Genomic DNA, 21,277 nt, shown 5'->3' with positions numbered 1-21,277 from the left:
GTTGCAGTTGCTAACAGAGTTGGAAATAGAATCCTTGGAGTAAAGCTGATGAATCAGTCCTCCCTTCCTTCTTCCCTCTCTGTCTCTCTTCTCCGACCTTTCCCTCCCAGCCTCCCCTCCTTCCTTTTGATATTTAGCAAAGGACCTTTATGGTTTAGAGGTAAATTGCCATTCCATCCTTTGGTTTTCTTCTGTCCTTTGGATAACAGTCTGAGGTCTGTTAAGGACTCACATCACCATGGTCTAGTTGTACAGAATTCAGAATGTAGCCCAGCTACATTACTGATTCATATGCTATATGACCTTGAGCTAAGGCCCTTAACCTCAGTGGTAGTAATAAATAAAATATGCCTATAATTTTACAACCAGCCTATCAGAAATGTTTAAAAACAATTACAACTTTTTAAAATGTTGAATTTTTCAAGGTTGTTCACTATAGAAATGTAAAATGATACTATGTAATTCTAATTGCTACTTGTACAGAATTAAGGCATTTGGGAGGAGACAAAGTCACACAATTCAACTTTTAAACAGGCTTAAAATGAATAGAATGATAGGATTGGAGAGTTAGGAATGTCTTATTTTAGAATTGTAAAATTGATAGACTCTCCAACTGCTTCTAGCTGTTTTGGAGAAAAAAGTACTATTTCGATATGCCAAGTATGCTAGTGTGAAATGAACTCATGTGAACTGTAACATTTTTGTCCTACTCTTGTCATGACTTTGTATAAATAAACTAACATCAGGTTGTCTGGTTCTGGCAGGTTCTGACACAGAGATTTGATAAGGAAAATGTAGTAGTACTGGAAAATGTGCAGCGTAAAGGGAAAGCTGGTTAACATTTAATTTATAAATTTTTAGTGGCTACCTGCCCAAGTGAAGTTTTTCTTTACTATGGAGAAACATACATTAAGCATCAGAGCCCTTCATTTATACGGGCTACTGTTGAACTATGTTATATTCCACTGCTTTATACTGAGGAGTGATTCATCACAACAGATGAATCTATCTCGACAGTCACTGTTGACTCAGTTTTCTACACTGGCCTTCTTGACAGGTATTTTAAAAGTAACATAACCCAAGTATCCATTGTGGAGTTAGGGGATTAAGCCTTGATCAATGGTTAGCACACCCACATCCTTATGTCAAACTAGATTATTTCAGGTTAATCTATTCACTGAGAAATTTATGGAGTTGCACGAGTCATCTCAGAGGGTGTCCTTGTCCTTCAGTTTGGTTTATGATGCTCGTCATTCCAAAGGGTGTGCCAGTGTAGCTGGGAATGCTTGTGGAACTCTTTTAACAAGACCAGGAAGTAGACTGTCCCTAAATGAAATAACCCTCCGTCTGCTGTCTCAAAACTGTTAAGCTGTTCCATTTTCTTTCTTGGCATTCTACTCATAGCTCATTTTGTGATTTATGCAAACCTTAAAAATATAGGTGGCTATTCACTGGAGTAAACGTGGTTTTAACTTTAAATGGTGCCAGTGCCTGTGCGCCCCCCCCCCTAGTGTTTTTTTGTCTAGAAGTGAATGGTACTCATTTTGTGATCAAGCTCCTTCTTGTCTTGATCTATGACTTGGACTAAATTCAGCCCTGCAGCTAGCTTGTTTTCATGGGAAGAATTCTAAGCTTCCATGTTACCCTCTAATAATTTTTTTTAAAGGCAAGCTAGTATTTTTTTCCCCTGATACCACAGAGCTTTTGTACATTACAGTTTTCTGATTTTTTTTTCTCATTTTGTGTTTCTCTCTCTGAGCTGAAACATGCTTGTGAATAAAGTATTATTATACTCTTAATGAACTGATTATATTCTAAAACCAGCCACTCTTGGGCCTTATTTAATAAGGAGTTTTAGAACTTTGGAAATATTGAATAATTAAGTGACACATACAATATATAAAAAAATCTCTTCAAACTAGCTTGGTCTAAATTCAGAATTTTAAAAAGGGGAGTTCATGCATGCAGTCACTGAAAATCATCAAGGATTTATTGCTCAAAAGGACTAATATGCTTTAACGAATAAGAACTATGGGTAGTTAATATATTAGTGGTATCCGTGTTGGAACTCTGGATTTCTCTTGAGTGGTAGAGGAGATAAGATACATAAGTAAATCTGCCATAGGTGATAGTGCCGTGGTGAGGGAAATGTCGGAGAAAGAGATGAGTTCTGATTGAAGAGATTGGAGTAGAGCTCATAGACAGGGGCTATGAGTAACACTGCAGTGGAAAACGGGTGGAGAAATGATGCTTTCCGGCAATAGAAAGTGTGTACTATGGCTTAGTAGGAGCAAAAGGTACATTCAGGGTTGTGGTGGGAGATACAGGGTCTGATTGATGACTCCGTGGCACGTGCTGTCACAGAACACCACGCAGGCAACTGGCAACAAGTTACATGGAGAGTGACTGCTGGATGAGATGCCTAAGGAAGTGTGGTAGCAAAGAAGGGGCTTCCAGAGGTTTTCCGGCTGGCCCTTGAAGGAACGGAAGGGTTTGATGAGGAATCTAGAGGTATAGGAGAAAAAGGAGCATTGACACAAAGATAAAAACAAGAGCAGTAAGTAAGACCAGTTTTGTTCTGTGGAGGTTGAGAGAGCAAAGGGAGTTAGCCAGAGTGAAGAATCTTGAGTGCAAGATTAAAGAATTTAAATTTTATCAAAAATGATTTGGGGATTTTTTTGACACTCCCATGCTGAGAAACCTTTAATGATCAGAGCAATATTTTGAGAAGATTAGAAATATATGGGAAAGTTTTGGTGGGTGGAAGGACCAGAAGTAGAGGCACCAGTGGGGAGGACTGAACAAATTTGGTAGTGATACTTAAAGCTAAAGGAGGTAGAAGAATTAATAATGATGACAGTTTAGTCCCCCAAGTGGTGCTGGTAACAATTTGAATATTTGATGCTTTGGGAGAGACTATTGATTTAGTCAGTAAACATATTCTTTTAATTTCAGTATAATTGATGTATAACAGTGAGTGAGTCTAAGGTGTACACTCTGTTGATTGGAGTCAACGCATATTTAATGAGCACTTGTTATGTGTGGTAGGCACTGGGGTTATAATGGGGTAAAAATAAGGTTTCTGCCCCACATGGAACTTATATTTAATGGGGGAAAGAGACAAGAAACAAATTTAAATATATCTATATAAAAAATCAGATATATAATGTGAAATATCATATATATGATGTCAGATAATGATAAGTACTCTGAAGAGAAAAAGCAAGGTAAGGGATAAGGAATGATGAAAAAGAGGTCAGTATTCTAGAATATGTGAGATAACATTTGAGTAGAGACCTGAATGAAATGAGGGCAGGACCCTCACTATCTGGGAAAGGCGCATCCCCGGCCGGCACAGCCAGGGTAGGTCCGAAGATGGCAAGGAGCCCACCTGGCTGGTGGGGAGCCGCAAGGGGCCGAGTGATAGGGTACGAGATGCACGATGTAACTGGGGAGTAAGGCATTTAGTGTTCTGAAAGCCATGGTAAAGAGTCTTAATTTTAGTATGATGGGGAGTCACTGGGAGTGCTAGGACCTATGTTTTCAAAAGATCCCTGTGGCAGCAGAGTTGGTTGAGAGGAATGAACAGTTAGGAGGCAATGGCAGTCCTCCAGGTGAGATAAGGTGAGTCTAGGGTGATATTACTGGAGGTGGTGAGAAGTGGTGGGATTCCAAATACGTTTTGGAGGTAGAGCAAATGTGTTGATGAGCTAGACGTGGTTGTAAGAAACAGAATCAAGGAATATCACCAGGCTCTATTTGGTAGGTTTGTGTGATAGAAAAAAGCTAGTTCTGCCTTGGCATAAGCAGACCCTGTCAGCACGTTTGTATGAGGAAGTCTCTCTTCCTCACATCAGATGTACTTGGGCACTGGACGCCACAGCAGGGTGAGAAGAGCATGGGTTGGGTACCCCTACGTGGCCAGGCATCCTTGAGGAGGGCTCAACCGGTGCAGTCAAATGTGGCAGCCCTGGATGATAACTTGGCTTTTGGCCTGAGCAACTGGGTGAATTGTAGGGTCATCCCCAAATGAGGGAGACCAGAAGAGGAACTAACTGGGGTTGGGCGGTGGAAATCAAGTTCTATTTTGTGTGTAAGTCTGAGATGCCTGTTGAGCATTCTAGAGGCAATGTCAGGTAGGCAGATGGATATGGACTTTTGGTGCGGAGCCATCAGAGCTGCAGAGAGGCTTTCTATTTTTGAGTTTGAAGTGGCAGCATGACGAGCAAGTGGAGCTGTTGAGTTAAGGCTTAGGAACAAAGATTTGGATTAAAGATGCAGATTGGGAAATCACTCTGGCAAAAGGAATGTATGAGACCTTTGAGGAAAATTAGCCTCTAAAAGGATGGAGACTGCCTTTGGTGTATTCTTAAGCAGTGGGAATTGGGGGATGATTCTGCACAGCAAAGCAGAGGAAGATCTGGGTAATCAGCACTGTGGAAGCCAAGGAGTAAGAAGGCAGGACTTGGTGGGGAGGTCCTCAAGGAGCAGGACTTGGGAAGGCCACTGGAGCTTTTGAGAGTAGAGGTAATAGTGGGGGAGGAGGCAATACAAGCTACCTTCAGAAAATACGCACCGAGAGAGGGTAGCAGCAGGGTTATATGTTGGTTTTCCAAAACAGGTTGAAGTTGTGTCCATATTAAGGGAGAAATAGGGTTCCAGTGAAGGAGGGAAAGGGTGAAGGTGCTGGAAACAAGGAGCAAGTTTAGGTGATTGGGAGGATATATGTTTAAAGGAATCGGTAAAGAAGTTAGTCTCAGAAGTGAAAAAGGATAGATGTGTTTTGCTTTGAAGTTTGGAGAGAAAGAAGGGAGAACAGCTATTAGAAGTAGATTTTTTGTGTAACGGAGGGAGAAGTGAGAACAGTTATCTAAGTACAGCTATGGTCAGGGTCATCTGCTTTGGGGGCACCACTGGTATTGAAGGCCTGAAGACAGAGCGAAAGGGAATCAATAAGAAAAAAAAATTGTCAAGAAATGATGAGAGACCTGCTGGAAATATGAAGAATAATTTGTAATAGCCGATCAGTATTTTTTCTGTGGGCCCAAGAGCACAAGGGGAATTGGGGATTCCAATTGGATCCAGTTAAAAAAGGGGGGGCACTTGGAACAGTTTATATAACCCAGAAGAATGCCTATCAAAATCACCTGGAGACATTTTTCAAAAGGCTGTTTTTCCTAAAATGTGTCAAACTGAGTTGTGGGATTAGGACAATTGGAAATGGGAGGAGAGATGCTTCTGTATACTTTTAGAACATTCTCTTTGATTCTGTGATGCTTTCCCCTCCACTTCCAGGGAGAACACTGTTCTGGATTTAGGATTAGCAGGAGACCGACTACAGGGCACAGGCTGGGCAGGAGCAGTAAGGGCAGCTTGGAAGGCAAGCTAATGCACTGAAGGAATAAGAGGAAGGTTTTTTGGAGTAATGTCAACAGTAATAGTAAAATTTGGGGGGTGTGTTCAGCTGGTTCCTGTATTGCAGAACTTTACAGAGCCTTTCATGGGCCCATGAATTTCCAAGAAGTGGATTTAATATTTTAAGAAAATGCCTGACTATAGGACCCTTTTTACCCCACAGATCCTTTGTGCACAGTTTCTAGAGAACAGATTGTGAAAATCCTGACCTAGAGAAGTCCAGAGATGGCTAGTTCCAGTTTGATTTAAAAGGAAAGCCACAGAGAGCGCCTGGGTGGCGCAGTTGGTTAAGCGACTGCCTTTGGCTCAGGTCATGATCCTGGAGTCCTGGGATTGAGTCCCGCATCGGGCTCCCTGCTGAGCAGGGAGTCTGCTTCTCCCTCTGACCCTCCCCCCTCTCATGCTCTATCTCATTCTCTCTCTCAAATAAATAAATAAATTTTTTTTTTTTTTTTTAAAAGGGAAGCCATTGTGGAAAGGGGAGAGGTCCAGGGTAAGCTCTTGAAAGCGCAGCTCCCAGGCCCACGGCTTTGTTGGCAGATAGCTGGGTTACTTTCCATCCCTCCAATTCAACTCCTGTTTTCTACCATTGAGTCCAGTGTCAGTTGGATCATCAATATGAATATTGAAGTTGCAAAAGATGGAAGTGGGAATTTATGAAGTATTTACATTGTGTGTTCAACAGTTTCTCAAAAACAGGGTTGGAGAAAGTCTCTATGAAAGCAAGCCAAAATCTAATGACCTTTTAGGATAACTAGCCTTTTCCTTAATTGTAAGGACAAGCAAGTGGGTAACTGTCAAAAGAAGATGTACTTTGAAGTCTTGAAGCACTCATTAGCAGTGACTTAAAATCTGGGGAGTTTACCCACCTTTTGAGCAGAGGCAGCGTCCTAGGCTCTGAGAATGCTAGTTTATACTACCTGGGCATTGACTTGACTGTCTTTCCAGGGGAGTATAGTCGTTAAGTTTAAGGTGATTGATACTGAATGTTGTCTCCTAGGATTTCCAGAGAAGCCGGTGATTGGTGATTGGTGAGGACAGTGATTGCTGGCAGGGATTAAACACTTATATAGCATGATTAATTTTTAACAAAGATGTGATGTGAACTTTATGAGTATAAAAGTCCACTCTCACGGTACTGAGACAAACCAAATTAGAAGGGTTCTAAACAATTTTCATTTGCCCCAACTATGTGTGTTTCACAGGTCCCAAATTTCCACTTTTGTGCCAATATCATTCCACTCCCTCCTTCATGTGGCTTATCTTTATTGATGAATTTTCTCTCCTAACCCTCTATTTCAAAAAAAAAAAAAAAAAATCATGTGTGTGTGTGCTTTTTGGTGATAGAAGTGTACTTGTGGTAACTTTGCGCGTGACGCAGCTGAAGAGTTCAGAGCACATGGAGATCACTTACCGGTGATAGTAGCACATTCTATTTATTTTCCCCCCCGTGGATGCCTGAACTCTCTTTTCTTCACAGGTGAAGTCAGTGATAAACCTTTTGTTTGCCGCGTATACTGGAGATGTGTCTGCACTTCGAAGGTGTGTTAACACGGTGGCGTATGGCTCAGCATATGGTTTACAGAAGTTTATGAAGTTGCTTCTGGGCAGATGGCCATTTTTTAAGGCTGATCTAATAAAAATGACCCAAACAAATTTATATTAAATCCCCCCACTTCCAGTGCCTTAGGCTTCCTGTGCAGTCTTGTCCTTTTCTACCTCCTAAAAAGCCCAGACCTCTGTTCTCTCAAGTGTAACTGTTCAACTAATCTGGCTGATTAGTGTTTTATTGGAGTTGGATGATGCTTTCTCAGTCCCCTTCTTCCCTCCCCTTCCCACATTTGGGGGTGAAGAGGGAGTGAAAATGGGCATTTAGTGTTCCGTAGATCACCAGAGTTAGAAAGGTTGTATAGCACTGCACACTTAACATAAGATCTCTTGTACAGAGTAGCAACTGAATTTTAACATGGAAAAACATGGAAAAATATTTATGCTTAATTTCTACTTTGTCTTCCAGTCTGATTAGTATTTATATCAACAGTATTGTATTATAAACTTCAAAGTTCCTAGGAGACTAGATCTTAATTGTTCTCACCAGAAAAAAAATAATTACATGATGTGATAGAAGGGTTAGCTAGAACTACTGTGGCAGTCATACTGCAGTATATGAATGTATCAAATCCAGCCTGTTGTACACCTTAAACTTCCCTTATGTTCTATGCCAATTTTATCTCAGTAAAACAATGTGTACTTAAAAAAATTTTTTTAAAGTTTCCTGATTAGTACTTGTAAACTGTACACTATAAAATGTTACAGAATGGGAGCCTTAGTAAAAACATTTAACTTTAGTAGTAGGTATTAGTTTCTTGCCCTTCTGAGGCACAAACTTTGGTATGCCACTATCCTTGAGTTTTGAACAGTAATGTAATGAAGCTGAATTCTGTGAGAGTTGGTGAACATTTCCTTTTACCCAAAAAGAACAAAGCTAAGGAAAAGAGGGGAGGTGGCATTTACCCAGGAGGCCTGTGAACTGGTTTAACACGCTCTCAAGTTCCCATTAGTGAGCCCAATAAAGGATGGCACTTACTTGTCTCACAAGAGCTTAGAATGATGGGATAAATGTTATAAGGGTGAATGACATTTTATAGATCATGAATAGCTTATTCTTACACATTTTCAGATTTGCTCTGTCAGCCATGGACATGGAACAGCGAGACTATGACTCTAGAACAGCACTCCATGTAGCTGCTGCAGAGGGTAATATATGAACCATTCATCTTTTTTTTTTCCCAGACGTAACTTCTACTTGATACTAAAATCTGCCTGTTTTGTTTTGGATACAGGTCATGTTGAAGTTGTTAAATTTTTGCTGGAAGCGTGCAAAGTAAACCCTTTCCCCAAAGACAGGTGAGCACTTATGTTACCTTCTACCATGTAATTGGTGAGTCTGTGTTTTATTATACAGGGTATAATATTTAAGTTGATGGTATATTTAAACCCACCATGTATATATTGGAGACATTCTTCAACTTGCTATGGTACCTTACAAAGGCAACAAAAACCTTGTTTCTGCTAGGTTGATCATTCTCTCTCCCATATCTTACCTCTCATCTAAGGATGGTCTCTTATTCAGAATTTTTCGGGTTAGTCTGTTAGTCAGTACACTGTATAAAGAAAACAGTGCTTTGTGTTGGAAAAGAAGAAATAGGAATTTTGTCCTTGGGGGCTTTTAACTTCAGAGGGTAGACAAGATAAACATTTATAGGAGCATATTAAAAATGTGTAAGAAAAATTACTGTCACAGAACGCTGAAATGAATATATTAGATTTTCTTGAAATTCCTAGATTTGGTTGGTGTCAGTTTTAGAAGGCTCTGTGGAGTTGAACTTTAATCAGTGCTTTGGGGAAGAGATGAGATTTGAAGGTACAGAAAGGAGAGAAGGGTGCTCTGTCTGCGGTGGGAGAAATCTGCCTGGAATATATTTTGCTTCTCTCCTCTCTTTCCTGGTCCACATGGCAAACCACCTTTCCTCTTGAAGTAAATGCTTTCCACAGAGTGGCCAGTCACAGGAAGCTTCAGAGTGCAGCTGTACTACATACATTATATATATAAAGTCAGCTCTGTGCTCACACACTTGTGCAACATGTACCTGGAGTTCTGTAACGGAATGAGTCAATAATGAGAATAAAGGCTAAGAATTGAAGGAAAAAATGCTTGATAGAGAGGTTTGAGAAGTATGATTAGGAGTTTTGGATTGGATATTTGAGGACTGTATTATAAATTTGGGGCAAGTTGATTATTCTCTAGCTATTAGATCTTGGTTTCACTGTTTTTTAAATTAGAAGTTTGGGTTTTATTAGTTCAAGCTGCTTGCAAGAAATGCAGAAAAGTTATGATGTGTCTGAAAATTGTTAGTATTGTAAGTATGGTAACACTTTGGTTATTTCATCATGACCTTTACTGGCAATATTTTAAAACCTCATGTTAAGAGGGACAATCCTCCCTTTTATCCCCAAATATAATGTTCACACCAGCTCTTTCTAGAGCAAGAAACTGATGAGAGTCTTTCCCCCACCCAATCTTTGTGCCCTGTGTTTATAATGCCAACTAAAACACTATTTAACACAAGCTGGAAACATTTACTGTGCTATTTTATCCTTTATATCTAAAGATTGAAGTGTTTTGTTTTTTGCCCTACATTGGCCTCTAGGAATGTGGAAGTAGGCATACCCATCTGATAGGCAGGAGTTAGCTAAATAACTAACTTGGTAACTGGGTATTCAACTACTCTAGAATATAAGCTAAACCAAGACAACTCTTCTCTCCATTTCATAGAGTCAGTGTCCCCTCAAATTATAAAACAGGTTTGAGTGAATGTAGTGTATTCTTTAAAGTTGACAGTTTGTATTATTTCATGGAGGAAGAGTTGTCAAAAATGTAACTTGCAGTTAACATTCAGTTGTTCCAGAAAGACACATAATTATTTGCTGTAGATGCCTGAACAGTCCCCCTCCCCCACCTCCCAGTTTAAGGCCACCAACTCCCTAAATTAATGAAGGCCAGTGTGGAAAAGGAGCTGTTTTTGGAGAAACATGAAGATACATGTAAAATGTTACTTACCTGATTTTGAAAATGAAGATTACAAAATTTTATCCAAAAATATTTTTTTGAGACTATTCAGAAAACCTTTCGGTTCCATACTGTGACCCCATTAAGGAGGTAAAAGGTTTAAGACAGAGCTGCAAAGAAATGGCAAGAAGGAAAACCAGAAGGTTGGGAGAGTAGCACATGACAAAGTGGGAGGCTGAGTGCCTGGCAGCCATGGAGAAGTTCAGTGGAGAGCGAGGAAGAGAGGCTCAAGAGTTTGATCAAGTATTAGGGGACTGATTCTCACACTCTCATTTACTTGTGTTGTGAGTTTCACAGTATTATCTCTTCTTTCCAAAGGCTATTGAGCTGGTTAATCACTGCTGGCAACTCTTTCTCTTATCTTCAGTCTTCACCTCTCCCACTGAGGAGTGCACCCCAGAAACACACTTAAAATGGAAAGTGTCGTTACTGTTCTGGTGGCACAGTGGTCCATTTGAGCCCCTGGGTTCCCATCCTTACCAGAGATGAGGACAATGTCAATCCCTCTGGGGCCGATGCCGCTCCTCCAGTGTGTTTCTGGGCCCTAATGAGGTCACAGTCATTTCCAGACTTCCGAGATTTGTCATGATTTTGAATTGACAGGAACACAAATTTTCAGTCCAAGGATAGGGTGATGGGTGTTATATACCTGACTTTTCCTTGGACATTTTATTTAGGGAGCAATCCTGTGGGCTTTTCATGAAATTAAACTTCCAGCATCCTGGAGGGGTCCACACTATCTGTCGACACTAGAACTTCCCCTCCATATGTACTTAGATATGTGAACAAGATCCATTTGTAGAAGATCGCTTTCCCTTCCTCCCTATATCTCAAGTGGCCCGTGAGACCACTTTTTGAATTATGAATCCCTGTGTCTCAATTTTTACTTGTAACATTGCTGAAATGGCCAAATTTGAATGGCCCTTAAGCCTGCATTTAGCATCTAGGAACGCTGGATTATCATCTTTGTACAGAGATTATCTAATGACCCAGGCCATGTTGTGCTACCCATTTAGGTGGAATAACACCCCCATGGACGAAGCGCTGCACTTTGGACACCACGATGTATTTAAAATCCTCCAAGAATACCAAGTCCAGTACACACCTCAAGGAGATTCCGACAATGGAAAAGAAAATCAAACGGTCCATAAGAATCTTGACGGATTGTTATAATGGTCTTAAGCCCCAAATATAAATCACTTACCTATTTAATTGTGGAAAATGATTATGAAGAACATGTGTATTTCTATCTGGTAGTGATGTATATTTTACAACATTTGTCATTTCAGTGTTACTGGAGTTTTCTTCATTGTACACACAGGACAAATCTGATCTCTTTGGGAAAAAATAGAAATAAAACAATCTCCCTCCATAATGTGAGCAATATTTACCTCGTGCATTGTATAATTTGATGTAAAAGAAATAGTTACCAATGCTAGCTTAACTGTGTGGTCTTCAGGATTTATTTTTGTGTGTTCTGTGAATTTTCAATTTATATGATGAACTTAGGCATTTATAAATTAAGTTCTGTTGTACAGTCTGTCCAGATGGGTCAAGGCTGCCTTCAGAAGCAAAAAGAGTGTGGTTTTTCAGGACTTCAAGTGTAGATTTAGTTTGAGTGTCCGAACAACTATATGCACTTAGGGTTATGTGTTTTAAATGTCTCCCATCACTCTAGCTTCATGGCGTGACTCTTTAAAAATTAAAATAGTTAACAACTGTTAGTAGCATAGACCAATTCTGATTAGACTTTATCAGGGAATCTGTTTAAGATATGTTTGGTGACCAAAATATATATGTGAATGTAGTTATATAATACTTTTGAAAAAAAAATTCCTTTTTCTATATCCCCCTTAGTCCAGCTTCTCTTCCCAGACATTTAGCTATTTGCCTCTTTGCTTTAGCTGGGAATGTGGGTGCTGGCACACTATGCAGTTTTCATGTTTTCCACCGAAAGTCAGAAAATGCCTCACATATCTGGCATCCGAGATACAACTAGGCCATTTGTCTACAGGAGATGAACCAGACAAATTACTAAGCTAAGTACAAATTAGTCAAATTCATCAACCTAAAAAAGGAAGGGATGTGCTGCCGCAGCTCTTTAAAATATGTTTCAGTTTCCAGGATAAAGATGAGGATAAATTCAGATCAACGCTCTAAGCTACCAAAGTTATTATGATGGTATGGGAACTGTTACACTTAACCTTTATTTTTAAGCCTGTAATTAAAGGCATCAAGATATTAGTTCTATTTGGGGGACTGCGAGATCATTCCAGTTTTCTCCTCATTCTCTACTGTGTAATTGTTGGTGGACTCTATAGTTTAATAAGAAGAAAAGGCCACCTCATTTTAAATTGAGACCCACTGTCTGTCTTGGGGAGGAACTGCACCTACGTTTTATCCTATCATACCTCAGAGGTAACGGGGTTTGCTAATGAGGCTTTCTGATACTAAGCACACACACAGGCACATACACACACAAGTGGGCTTTTTTGAAGTCCTTTTTAGCCAAATGAGCAAAATCCTCAACTACAGGAATGCTAGCTGTTATAATGTAGCAAATTCAGCAAGTTCCTTTTTTTTTTTTCCTTTTCTATCAGCACATACTGCTGCTTCCAACCTTTATCATGCCTAAGGGCCCCTTTCCCCTTCTAGCAGCCTCCAAATGTTTAGATTTTTGCTTCCAGTCGAAGTCAGTGGCTTCAGCCATTGCCCTGTTTCCTAGACAGCACCTCCTTTGGAGGAACCGTGGCCAGTGTTCCTTAACTGAGCCGCATCAGGCACGAAGCCATGCCCACGTGTGCACTTCTGTGGGGAATACGGTGGGTGGGCACCTGGCCCTGCCGCTGTGCTTCTGCCCCACAGATCTCTCTAGCTATGCAGACAGGTAGTATTTGCAAAATGCTGTAGAGGAACTGCACTATCCCCGCAGATTATATGCGGTAGATGTTCTTTAGCTGAAATCAACTGAAATAACTTCGCTCACACAGCAGCTTGCTTTTTGTGACGAAAATGAAACATTAAGATGATTGATTCCATTGTGTGGCTTAAAGGTTACCAACAATTTTGAGGCTTTAATGAAAAGAGGTTCTAACTGTTGTTTGGAAACAGAGTTTTCATCTTTTTTGTCAGGTCAAAACTATTTTGTAAAATCTTTGTGGTTTAGTCAAATGTGCCCTTATTTACCCATGAGGTTATTTATGACTACGCTGGTTCCTGCTCTGGCTGTTTGCTGTCGGCTGGTAATAACAAGTACACTTGGTTTCAGTGCTTTTGACTGTGCTGTTAACTGCTGCCATCAGTATACTCCAAAGATCTGTTTTGGCTTTAGGATCATTAAGTGCTTTTTCTGTACCATGAGAGCTCTCTGTGGTCATGTTTATTTAAAGCTTCGTATACATTGCTGTTTTTGGTGGTCTCAATTCTAATGATCTCATTTTGGGGTGCAATGTGCTGTGTCCCACTACTGCCCCACACTGCCCTTTAGCTGTAGAGCTGGATTTGCTGTCGACCATTTGATGCTGTTGTTTGTCGGGTGGGGACTGAATGACCCAATGCTGGATTTAGATTCTTCCTGGGGATTGTACAGCTATGAATGTATTTGCTTCCAGAACCTCCCAAAGTTGAATCTAATCTTAAAACTATAAGTTGTAAGTATTCTGAAATTGGGAAATATTTATTTTAAATGAAATCAGGTAGTGTTGCTTTTTACAGCATAATAAATACATGTATCCAAAAAAAAAAACCTGTAAAAAATGAATTTTTTAAAACCACTAAGGATTTCTTACATCACTGGGTTGGGAACTCTGCTGAGCATACAGACTGTATCTAGTTGGTTCAAATCAATTTCTCATGCCTCCTCTGAGCCAGGTACTATGCAGGGCGGCAGCTGGGGTTATCACAATGAGAGGACGATCCTGTAAGGAGTTCATCCTTGAGGGTGGAAGGATGGACAGGCATGTTTCCAGTGCTCTAGAAGTGAACACTATCATTTTGCAGTTAGGACACACTCAGTATCTGTAGAATTCAATCATTAAACATGTCCTTCACTAGGAGGGGTTCTAACCTCCTTTAAGGAGAAGAGAGGTGGTTTTCACTAGCAGCCTCCAAATGTTTAGATTTTTGCTTCCAGTCGAAGTCAGTGGCTTCAGCCATTGCCCTGTTTCCTAGACAGCACCTATTTAGGGAGCCGAATCTAGTACCGCCACACTAGGGTCTGAGTAGGACAAGCTGGGTATATGGAATGGCATTCGCTTCCAAGGCCAGAAACCCCTGGTCTACAGGGTTAGGCTTAGTGTGTGGTTTTCTAACCATAGAGATGGTATGAGAATACCATGACTGCCGTTTTCAACTATCGAAGTTGTTTGTCACAAAGTAATTTGCTTTGCAATAGTAGTTAGATGATGTGAATCATCTGCGTTACCGACATTTTAGGACTGAAAGAGGCATCAGACATCGCTAATCTAATCCCACTCTCATAGATGAAGCTGAGACCCAAGAGTGGGCTGTGATACAGAACTCTCAGTCTCATGTTCTTTGCATCCTACCACACTGTGCCCACTATGGACAGAAAACTGGGCGAGTTGCAAATTAGCTAAAACCTGTCTGTGGAGTTTTAAAGACAAGTGTAAGTGCTACAGTGTTCAGCCTTGCAGAGCTCACCAGGAGCTATGGTATATACATTCCCACATAGAGGCAGCACACAGTACAGGGGAGACGAACAGATGAGTGACACCAAATATGGAAGCATTAAATTATGCTTATCCTTGATACAACATGAGCGTCTTAGTTTTGCGGGATTGTTTACAAGGGCTGGGTAATCTTCCTAATTTCACTTACTAACCTTCATAGTAAAATGAGTAAATTCATGAATCACAGACTAGCTAGCACAGGGAAGCAGCCCATGAATGTGTTAGGTGGCACTTTAAAAGGGGCTTTTGGGGAAGGGGTATTTTATAGTTATATAAAGAAAGGATGTGATTACTAGAAGTTCCGGGAAGGGTGTGTTTTGGGATGGGAAAGATTAGAAAATTAAATCAGTTATTACAAAGGGGCAAAGACTGGACACTTTATTTCTATTCTGGAGCCTGAACCTGATCCCAGGCCTCCATGCACCCCAGCCTTGCCCCTAGCTGCCTCTCCACGTGTTTGTGGGTTTTTTTTTTTTTAAGATTTTTATTTATTTATTTGAGAGAGAGACAGAGAGCACAACCAGGGGAAGAGGCAGAGGGAGAAGCAGACTCCCTGCTGAGCAGGGAGCCCGATGTGGGGCTTGATCCCAGGACCCCAGGACCATGACCTGAGCTGAAGGCAGATGCTTAACTGACTGAGCCACCCAGGCGCCCCTCTCCACTTGTCTTTTAAAGAGCCTACTAGAATTGAGTCCAACAAGCACTCATAATAACAAAAAGAAACTGCTTCATACGTGTACAAAAAACACACCAACACTAGGGCATTAGTGTGATGGCACTAAGAAACACAGAATTTACATAGTATAAGAATACAGTACCTTTTATTAGCTTCCTGTCAAAGGTACCATTGAGGAACCTCTACCTTTGTATGCCCAATATAAATTTAATACGTTTAAAACTGCTTAAGTGTGGTACTTTTTTCAATTGGCCAAGCAAGAGGTTTAATTTCTCAGTATAGCATATGCATATAACCTGAAGTTAGTTTACCAAAACTTGGAAGCTGAGTGTGATTGTCAGTATCTTTTAAGGGCTATATAAACTCATCTTAGTAGGTTCTAAAAACCATATTATCTTTAGCCTTCCTAAAACTGTTTTAAATGCCATTTCCTTGAAATTGTGCATAATTTTATATAGCAATTTAAGTTATCTGTAGCTTTTGGCTATGTTTCACAAAATCTTATGTTTTCATAAGTAAGGCAACTAGAACACATGATCCAGTATCTCAAAACATCTTAGGCTCCAAAAGAGCAGGGATCTTTGTTTTTGTTTACCAATGTTTCCCAAACATCTAGAATAGTGCCTGGCTCATGGCAGGTGCTCAATATATATTTGATGAACTAGTATAGTGAATGAGTTTTAACTAACCAAAAGAAGCCACTCAAGGAAATACCCCTTGCTTTGGGAACAGCATCCCGGTTCAAACAGTAGGTACCACAGTTTTCAAAACAATTTCTAGGGTTTTTTTCTTGTTTTCCCTGGGATAGTCAGAAGTGAAAGGAGTGCTTTGTTTATTGAGGCTTAATATTCCATTTTAGCTTACAGGCAGTAAATAGCTTTCGGTCATTTAATGCTGAATAAATCGCTCAATCATTTATTGCCATCTCAGAAATCTCCTTCCTTAATAAGGAGAAATTCTTCTCAGGTGGTACATAACAGCTCTATGCTTATCAAACCCTCTACAAACACCACACCAGAAGTACTCTTAAAACTCACAAACATCCGTAAACCAGGATCTACATGGTGACTCATGATAATGATTATACATGAACATAATAAACTTATGGCTAGGGAGGGCCTTACCTACTGGAGAAATACAGTTCTCCATGTTTATTATAAAGAAACTTTATGTTTCCTAGATGTAAATACTGCAGATACAGAGATGAGAGAGGTCCTATTTGTTAGGATGCCAGCATTCAAGCCTACACCACTATTCCCTGACAACCCTTCAAACAATAGTTAAGTCTAGCCTGCCATATTTATGTCTAAGTGGTGATTATGTCTTTCATTACACTATTTTTTTTCCAGCACACAGTGCCTTTTACTTTGAGAAGGCCACGGCTTTCTAGCTTACAACACCTTTGGAGAAAAATGGCCCCTTTTGACGTGGGCACAGTGACTCCTCGGGAAGAGCTCCTCTAATCTTGGGATGTGGGTCTGAGATGTGGCTTTGGAGACAAGTCAGAGTCCCACTTGCCATGTATTTCTAAGTTAGAAACTTCTATTAGCAGTACCAAAATACATTTCAAACTAACTGCCAAATTATTTGGGCATTTGGAGGCAGCTGCGGTCAGCAAGACCAAAGCACTTTGTTTGCTTTTCATGGCACTCACTGCAGCTCATTCCAATACTGCTTCCTGCCTGTCTTCCACTGACTGACCCATCGGCCACAGCAGTTCAGACTGCAAGCGGGTTAAGAAAGGGCAGTGCTCAGGAACGTGGTGTTATCAGCCTTAATCAAAAATAAGGACTCACATGTTTGTATGTCTAAGCATAAGTAAGAAAAACATGAGAAAAAACATCAAACCTACACATAATGCCAGTAACTTTTAAAATCTTTACGCCAAAGTTGTTTGTAAGAGACTAACGTTAGAGTTTCAGTACTTCTCAAAAGTAACCAAAATCTCTTGTCTGGCATGATAAAACGAAACCACGCCAGGTTGTTCTCAAAGGGCCAAAACACACCAGCAGTTAAATGCCGACAATTAGAAACACTATTTTTTTTAATGTTCTCTTCTTTGTTCCTTCCTCATTTCAACTTAAAAAGTCAATGCAAAGCCAGTCAGGTTCATGTGTTCTTAGTAAAAACTGAGAGGAGGAGAGCACCACGGGCAGATTATATTTAATGCAATACGTAAAGTTTAAATTTTAGAATAGACTTTGAGAAAAGTTTATCCCCACCCAAAAAACATGGCATTTACGTACTAATAGAACCATAGTGGCGACGGTGGGGAAATGAAGGCGCAGCTACAGAGACAGCAGTCTGCGAACGTTCTGTGGAAGGACCCTGCTGAACCCGCCCCGCTAAGCCACGTGGGTGGTGTCAGTGCTAGTGAAGGAAGACGGTAACAGAATACGCTTCACGAAACACCAGAAAGCAGTCTAGAAAAAGCACAGGAGAGATAATGGAACCATTTGCAAATGTATTTGTCCGAAACACACATTTATCAGTGAAAAACATGCAATTCTCAATGCAGTTACACAGGACGAGTTTTCAAATTGTTTGATTCTCATATGATCTCTGGTTAATTACTTGTCAGTCACTATTTTTTCTTCTCAATTTGAAAATTTTATGACTAAGACTACCAGCTAATAACAATAAAGACACATTAACCCATTTAAGAAACACGAATTAAATTTCTAGATTTGGTCTACATCTACAGTTAACTACAACTTTTTGAAGAGTAACAGGATTTTTGTCTTGAGAGAGTTGGTTCCCTTGACAGAGATGTGAAGATAATTTCATTTACTAGTGACCAGGATGAAGGCGGAATATATTCAGCTTTGGATACTAAGGTTTAAACAGACAAAAACTACTCAAGAGTCTGGAAAATGTATTTCCTTCCACTGATATTAGCCAGTATCACAAAGCCATAACAAACAGAAAAGCTAATTCTCCCAAGGGAGAGAATTTGCTTTTAGCTTTAAATGGCCAGTGTGGAAAACGTAGTAAAATAAAGAACACAACTTTTACCCCCTGCCCAGATACAGGATGGCTACCTTTGATAAACAGCTGATGTAACTCTGCGTTACTTAGCTTTGAACGATTTCACAGGTAAACCAATGGAAAGCCTCCAGCCATATTTAAAGCAGAGGGAACAAATAAGAATTCTCCAGAATAGAAATCTGTCAATCCTACATCAAGAAGTTCCCTAAATAACTGTGTGATCTATCCAACAGCCTGTAACAGTTGGGCACTGACTTTGTGCACAGCATTTTAAGTGCCGCTCAACTCCTCACCCTTCCCCGAGGATTCTCATTTTAGCCCTGATGTTTTCAGTGTATCTGGATATTGTTCATTTGTAAAACCCACTCTATGGAGAGGGCCTTTCAATTTTACCTTTCATAAGATGCATGAAGCCCTTCAGAGTAACAGACGTTTCTGAATTAGGGAAAAATCCACTTGCTATCAACAGGTTGCAGCAAATTTGTTCGTCTTTGTTTCATTTCCCTAGAAACACAGGATGTGAAGGAACAGAGTAGCAGGAGGGAATCACAGATGGGAAGGAAAAATGTCGCCAAAGAAGATGAGAAAAATTCATGCTCTATACTGCATTCATCTGTAAAAAGATAAAATGTGGTTAAGTTTATTACACAGCTCTTGTGAAATGCAGATCCACATCTCTAACTCGGCCTGTTGGTTCTACAATGGGGTTAGCAAGAAGACACTTCCACAGCAAATAACCACCATGGAATTAGAGAGCCTTCAGCATGTGCTGTTTATCCTTTTTCCCAGAGTAATCGAGACCTTTTATGTCATCTAAGCTGATGGATTATTCCTCTGTAGCCTGCCGGCTTCATTCTGCCAATTCATCCAGGCCGCACAAAGCTTTTTGCTGTTATGCAAGTCTGGGGGCAGAGCAACGTGGCAAATCTGCTCCCACAAAACAAGGACGAGGCAGTGCTGAGCTGTGCGCCAGACGGAGGACGGGATGGGGGAGGAGATGATGAATGTTCCTTAAAGTCCACACAGTAGGAATGATAAATGAATGTCTTTCAGGTACAGACTAGAGACACAGAATTACGAGGAAGCCCTTCCCCTCCCCCCGTAGTGCCTCCTGCCCAGCTGCCCGGAGCAGGGCACCTTGGGGGCAGTAAATTGAGCGTCCAAACAATCCCAGCCTGCCACCAACTTCCTAGCTCATGTCCCTGCTGGGCTCTCCCCTCGGGCCAGGTGCTCTACAGCAGTGTCTAGAGCCAGGTTTGATTGTTGTGACTCGGTCTGGGCATGGGTGTGCTGGTGGCAACCTAGTGGGCAGAGGCCAGGGGTGCTGCTAAATAATCTACAGTGCGGAGAACAGCCCTCTGAAACAGAAAATTACTTGCGTCCTGGAATACCAATAAAAACACAGGACTAGACTGCAAGCCTCTTGGGAACTGCCCTTTAAGATTTTGGGGAATTCCTTTAATACCTACTTAGGAAGCCACAGAGTGACCAAAACAGGAGAGTCGGAATTTGTAAGAATTTATAGTTGTTTCTATAATGAGTCCATTATTTTTAATCCTAAGTGCTCAGTGGTGGGTAGGACACAGTGGGCGCTTACGTAAGAACGTTATTTTGGATTAAAAGCACAATGAAGGTTTTGCCCCTATGTTTCAGTGTGTGGCTGAAATGTATAGTTAAGGGAGTGGGCTTCTGGAGAGAGGAAAAGAGAGAGAGGCAGGGAGAAGGAGAGGAAGCCGAGATCCAAATCCTGTCACCGTCTCTCACTGGCGCGTGTGACTGTGGTGTATCACCCAACCCCTTGAAATCTCAAGGTCTTTGTCCTTCCAAAGCAGAAGAATGTACTGGAAGGATTAAATGAGATACCATGTACAAGGCCTAGTGTAGCAGATGGAAACAGGATGGTTAATAAATGTTCCTGTTGTTATCATCAGCTTTGCCCAAAAGCCGGCAGGAGAGTAGACTGGTTCTCACGTAGTCCCTGAGGAAGAAGTTTATTGTACAGGAAATCCAGACTAAACAAACACTCAAGTCATCCTGCAGAAAACACTGGTGCTCTGTCTCTCTTGGACAGTTTCCTCAGGGGCCTACGGTCCTCCTGTTCCTGACCCTAATCCAGAGCTGCAAGCTGCAGACGTGGCTGAAATAGCCAGCTCTGAGAGAGGTTGCTCTGTTTCAGAGTGTATGCTCTCCTGCCAGAGGCAGATGCTGACTGGAAATCATGGCCAAGGTTAAGGACAGATCATCTGAGACAAAGTAGAGTCCACCCAATTTGGGGACTAATTCAACTTCTATTTTGTCCAGCCAGTGCCTTGTCCAGATTATCACCTCCCCTAGCTCTTTCAGTCTGCTAAAGGTTTAACCTGGAGAGGGGGGTGGGGTGTGTGTGTGTGTGTGTCAGACAGACTTCTTCTGCCCTACACATGACATGAATGAAGTCATCTGGAATAGAATGGCTATGGGGGGGGGTGTCCATTTCCTGGCCTTTATTTAGAGAATTTAAATCGCTCTCCCAGTATCATCCCAAGAACACAAAGAAAGTAAGTCACACCATCTGCACAGATGGAGACAACTAATCCATCTCATTTTCTTAAGGCCGAGGGGAATAATGGTGATGACAGAGGTGGAACTCTGATTTCTGAATCCCAAACACGGGCTTCTCATCCAAAGGCCATGCCGCCTTTGTCTTAATAAACTGGGGTGAGACCTAGTGAGTCCTGTGCATACAGTTTCTGTGCGGTGGATGTTTTGAATGAGATGAAGCTCTGCTTTTTCTGGGAGGCATTTCAGAACAGTGGACAGTATGCACGCTGGAGACTCACCGGGTGGGTTCAAATACTCATTCCACCATTTACTAGCTGTTTGATCTTAGTCAAGTTA

General features: G+C 41.0%; 2 protein-coding genes across 9 annotated transcripts in view; one reads left to right on the top strand and one right to left on the bottom strand.

Moving 5' to 3' along the window:
- The window catches only part of GLS (glutaminase), an 80,308-nt gene extending 68,877 nt beyond the window's left edge, over positions 1-11,431 (top strand). The window contains exons 15-18 of the mRNA XM_025848457.2: positions 6,896-6,957; positions 8,096-8,172; positions 8,259-8,322; positions 11,062-11,431. Of these exons, the coding sequence (XP_025704242.1) occupies positions 6,896-6,957; positions 8,096-8,172; positions 8,259-8,322; positions 11,062-11,218 (360 nt within the window). The 3' untranslated portion in view covers positions 11,219-11,431. The remainder of the gene's footprint in view (positions 1-6,895; positions 6,958-8,095; positions 8,173-8,258; positions 8,323-11,061) is intronic.
- The window catches only part of STAT1 (signal transducer and activator of transcription 1), a 295,742-nt gene that overhangs the window by 241,205 nt on the left and 33,260 nt on the right, over positions 1-21,277 (bottom strand). For 5 of the 8 annotated variants that reach the window (XR_012374852.1, XR_012374854.1, XR_012374856.1 and 2 more), the window contains exons 25-27: positions 18,794-19,013; positions 11,250-17,835; positions 6,830-7,048 (exon numbers count right to left, since the gene is read on the bottom strand). Coding sequence is in view for 2 of the 8 variants with exons in the window: in XM_025848443.2 (XP_025704228.1) it covers positions 18,999-19,013 (15 nt within the window). In the remaining 6 variants the exon portion in view is untranslated. Of the gene's footprint in view, positions 1-6,829; positions 7,049-11,249; positions 17,836-17,856; positions 19,014-21,277 lie in introns of those variants that run through there. The other 3 variants (XM_025848443.2, XM_073881149.1, XR_012374859.1) reach the window with 2 other exon arrangements.

The sequence above is a fragment of the Callorhinus ursinus genome, unplaced genomic scaffold (genome assembly GCF_003265705.2).
Source record: "Callorhinus ursinus isolate GAN/ISIS: 27379988/994484 unplaced genomic scaffold, GSC_fseal_2.0 scaffold2, whole genome shotgun sequence".
NCBI classification, from domain to species: domain Eukaryota; kingdom Metazoa; phylum Chordata; class Mammalia; order Carnivora; family Otariidae; genus Callorhinus; species Callorhinus ursinus.
Note: the sequence above shows the minus strand (reverse complement) of the source record. Positions and strands in the feature narration are given on the sequence as shown.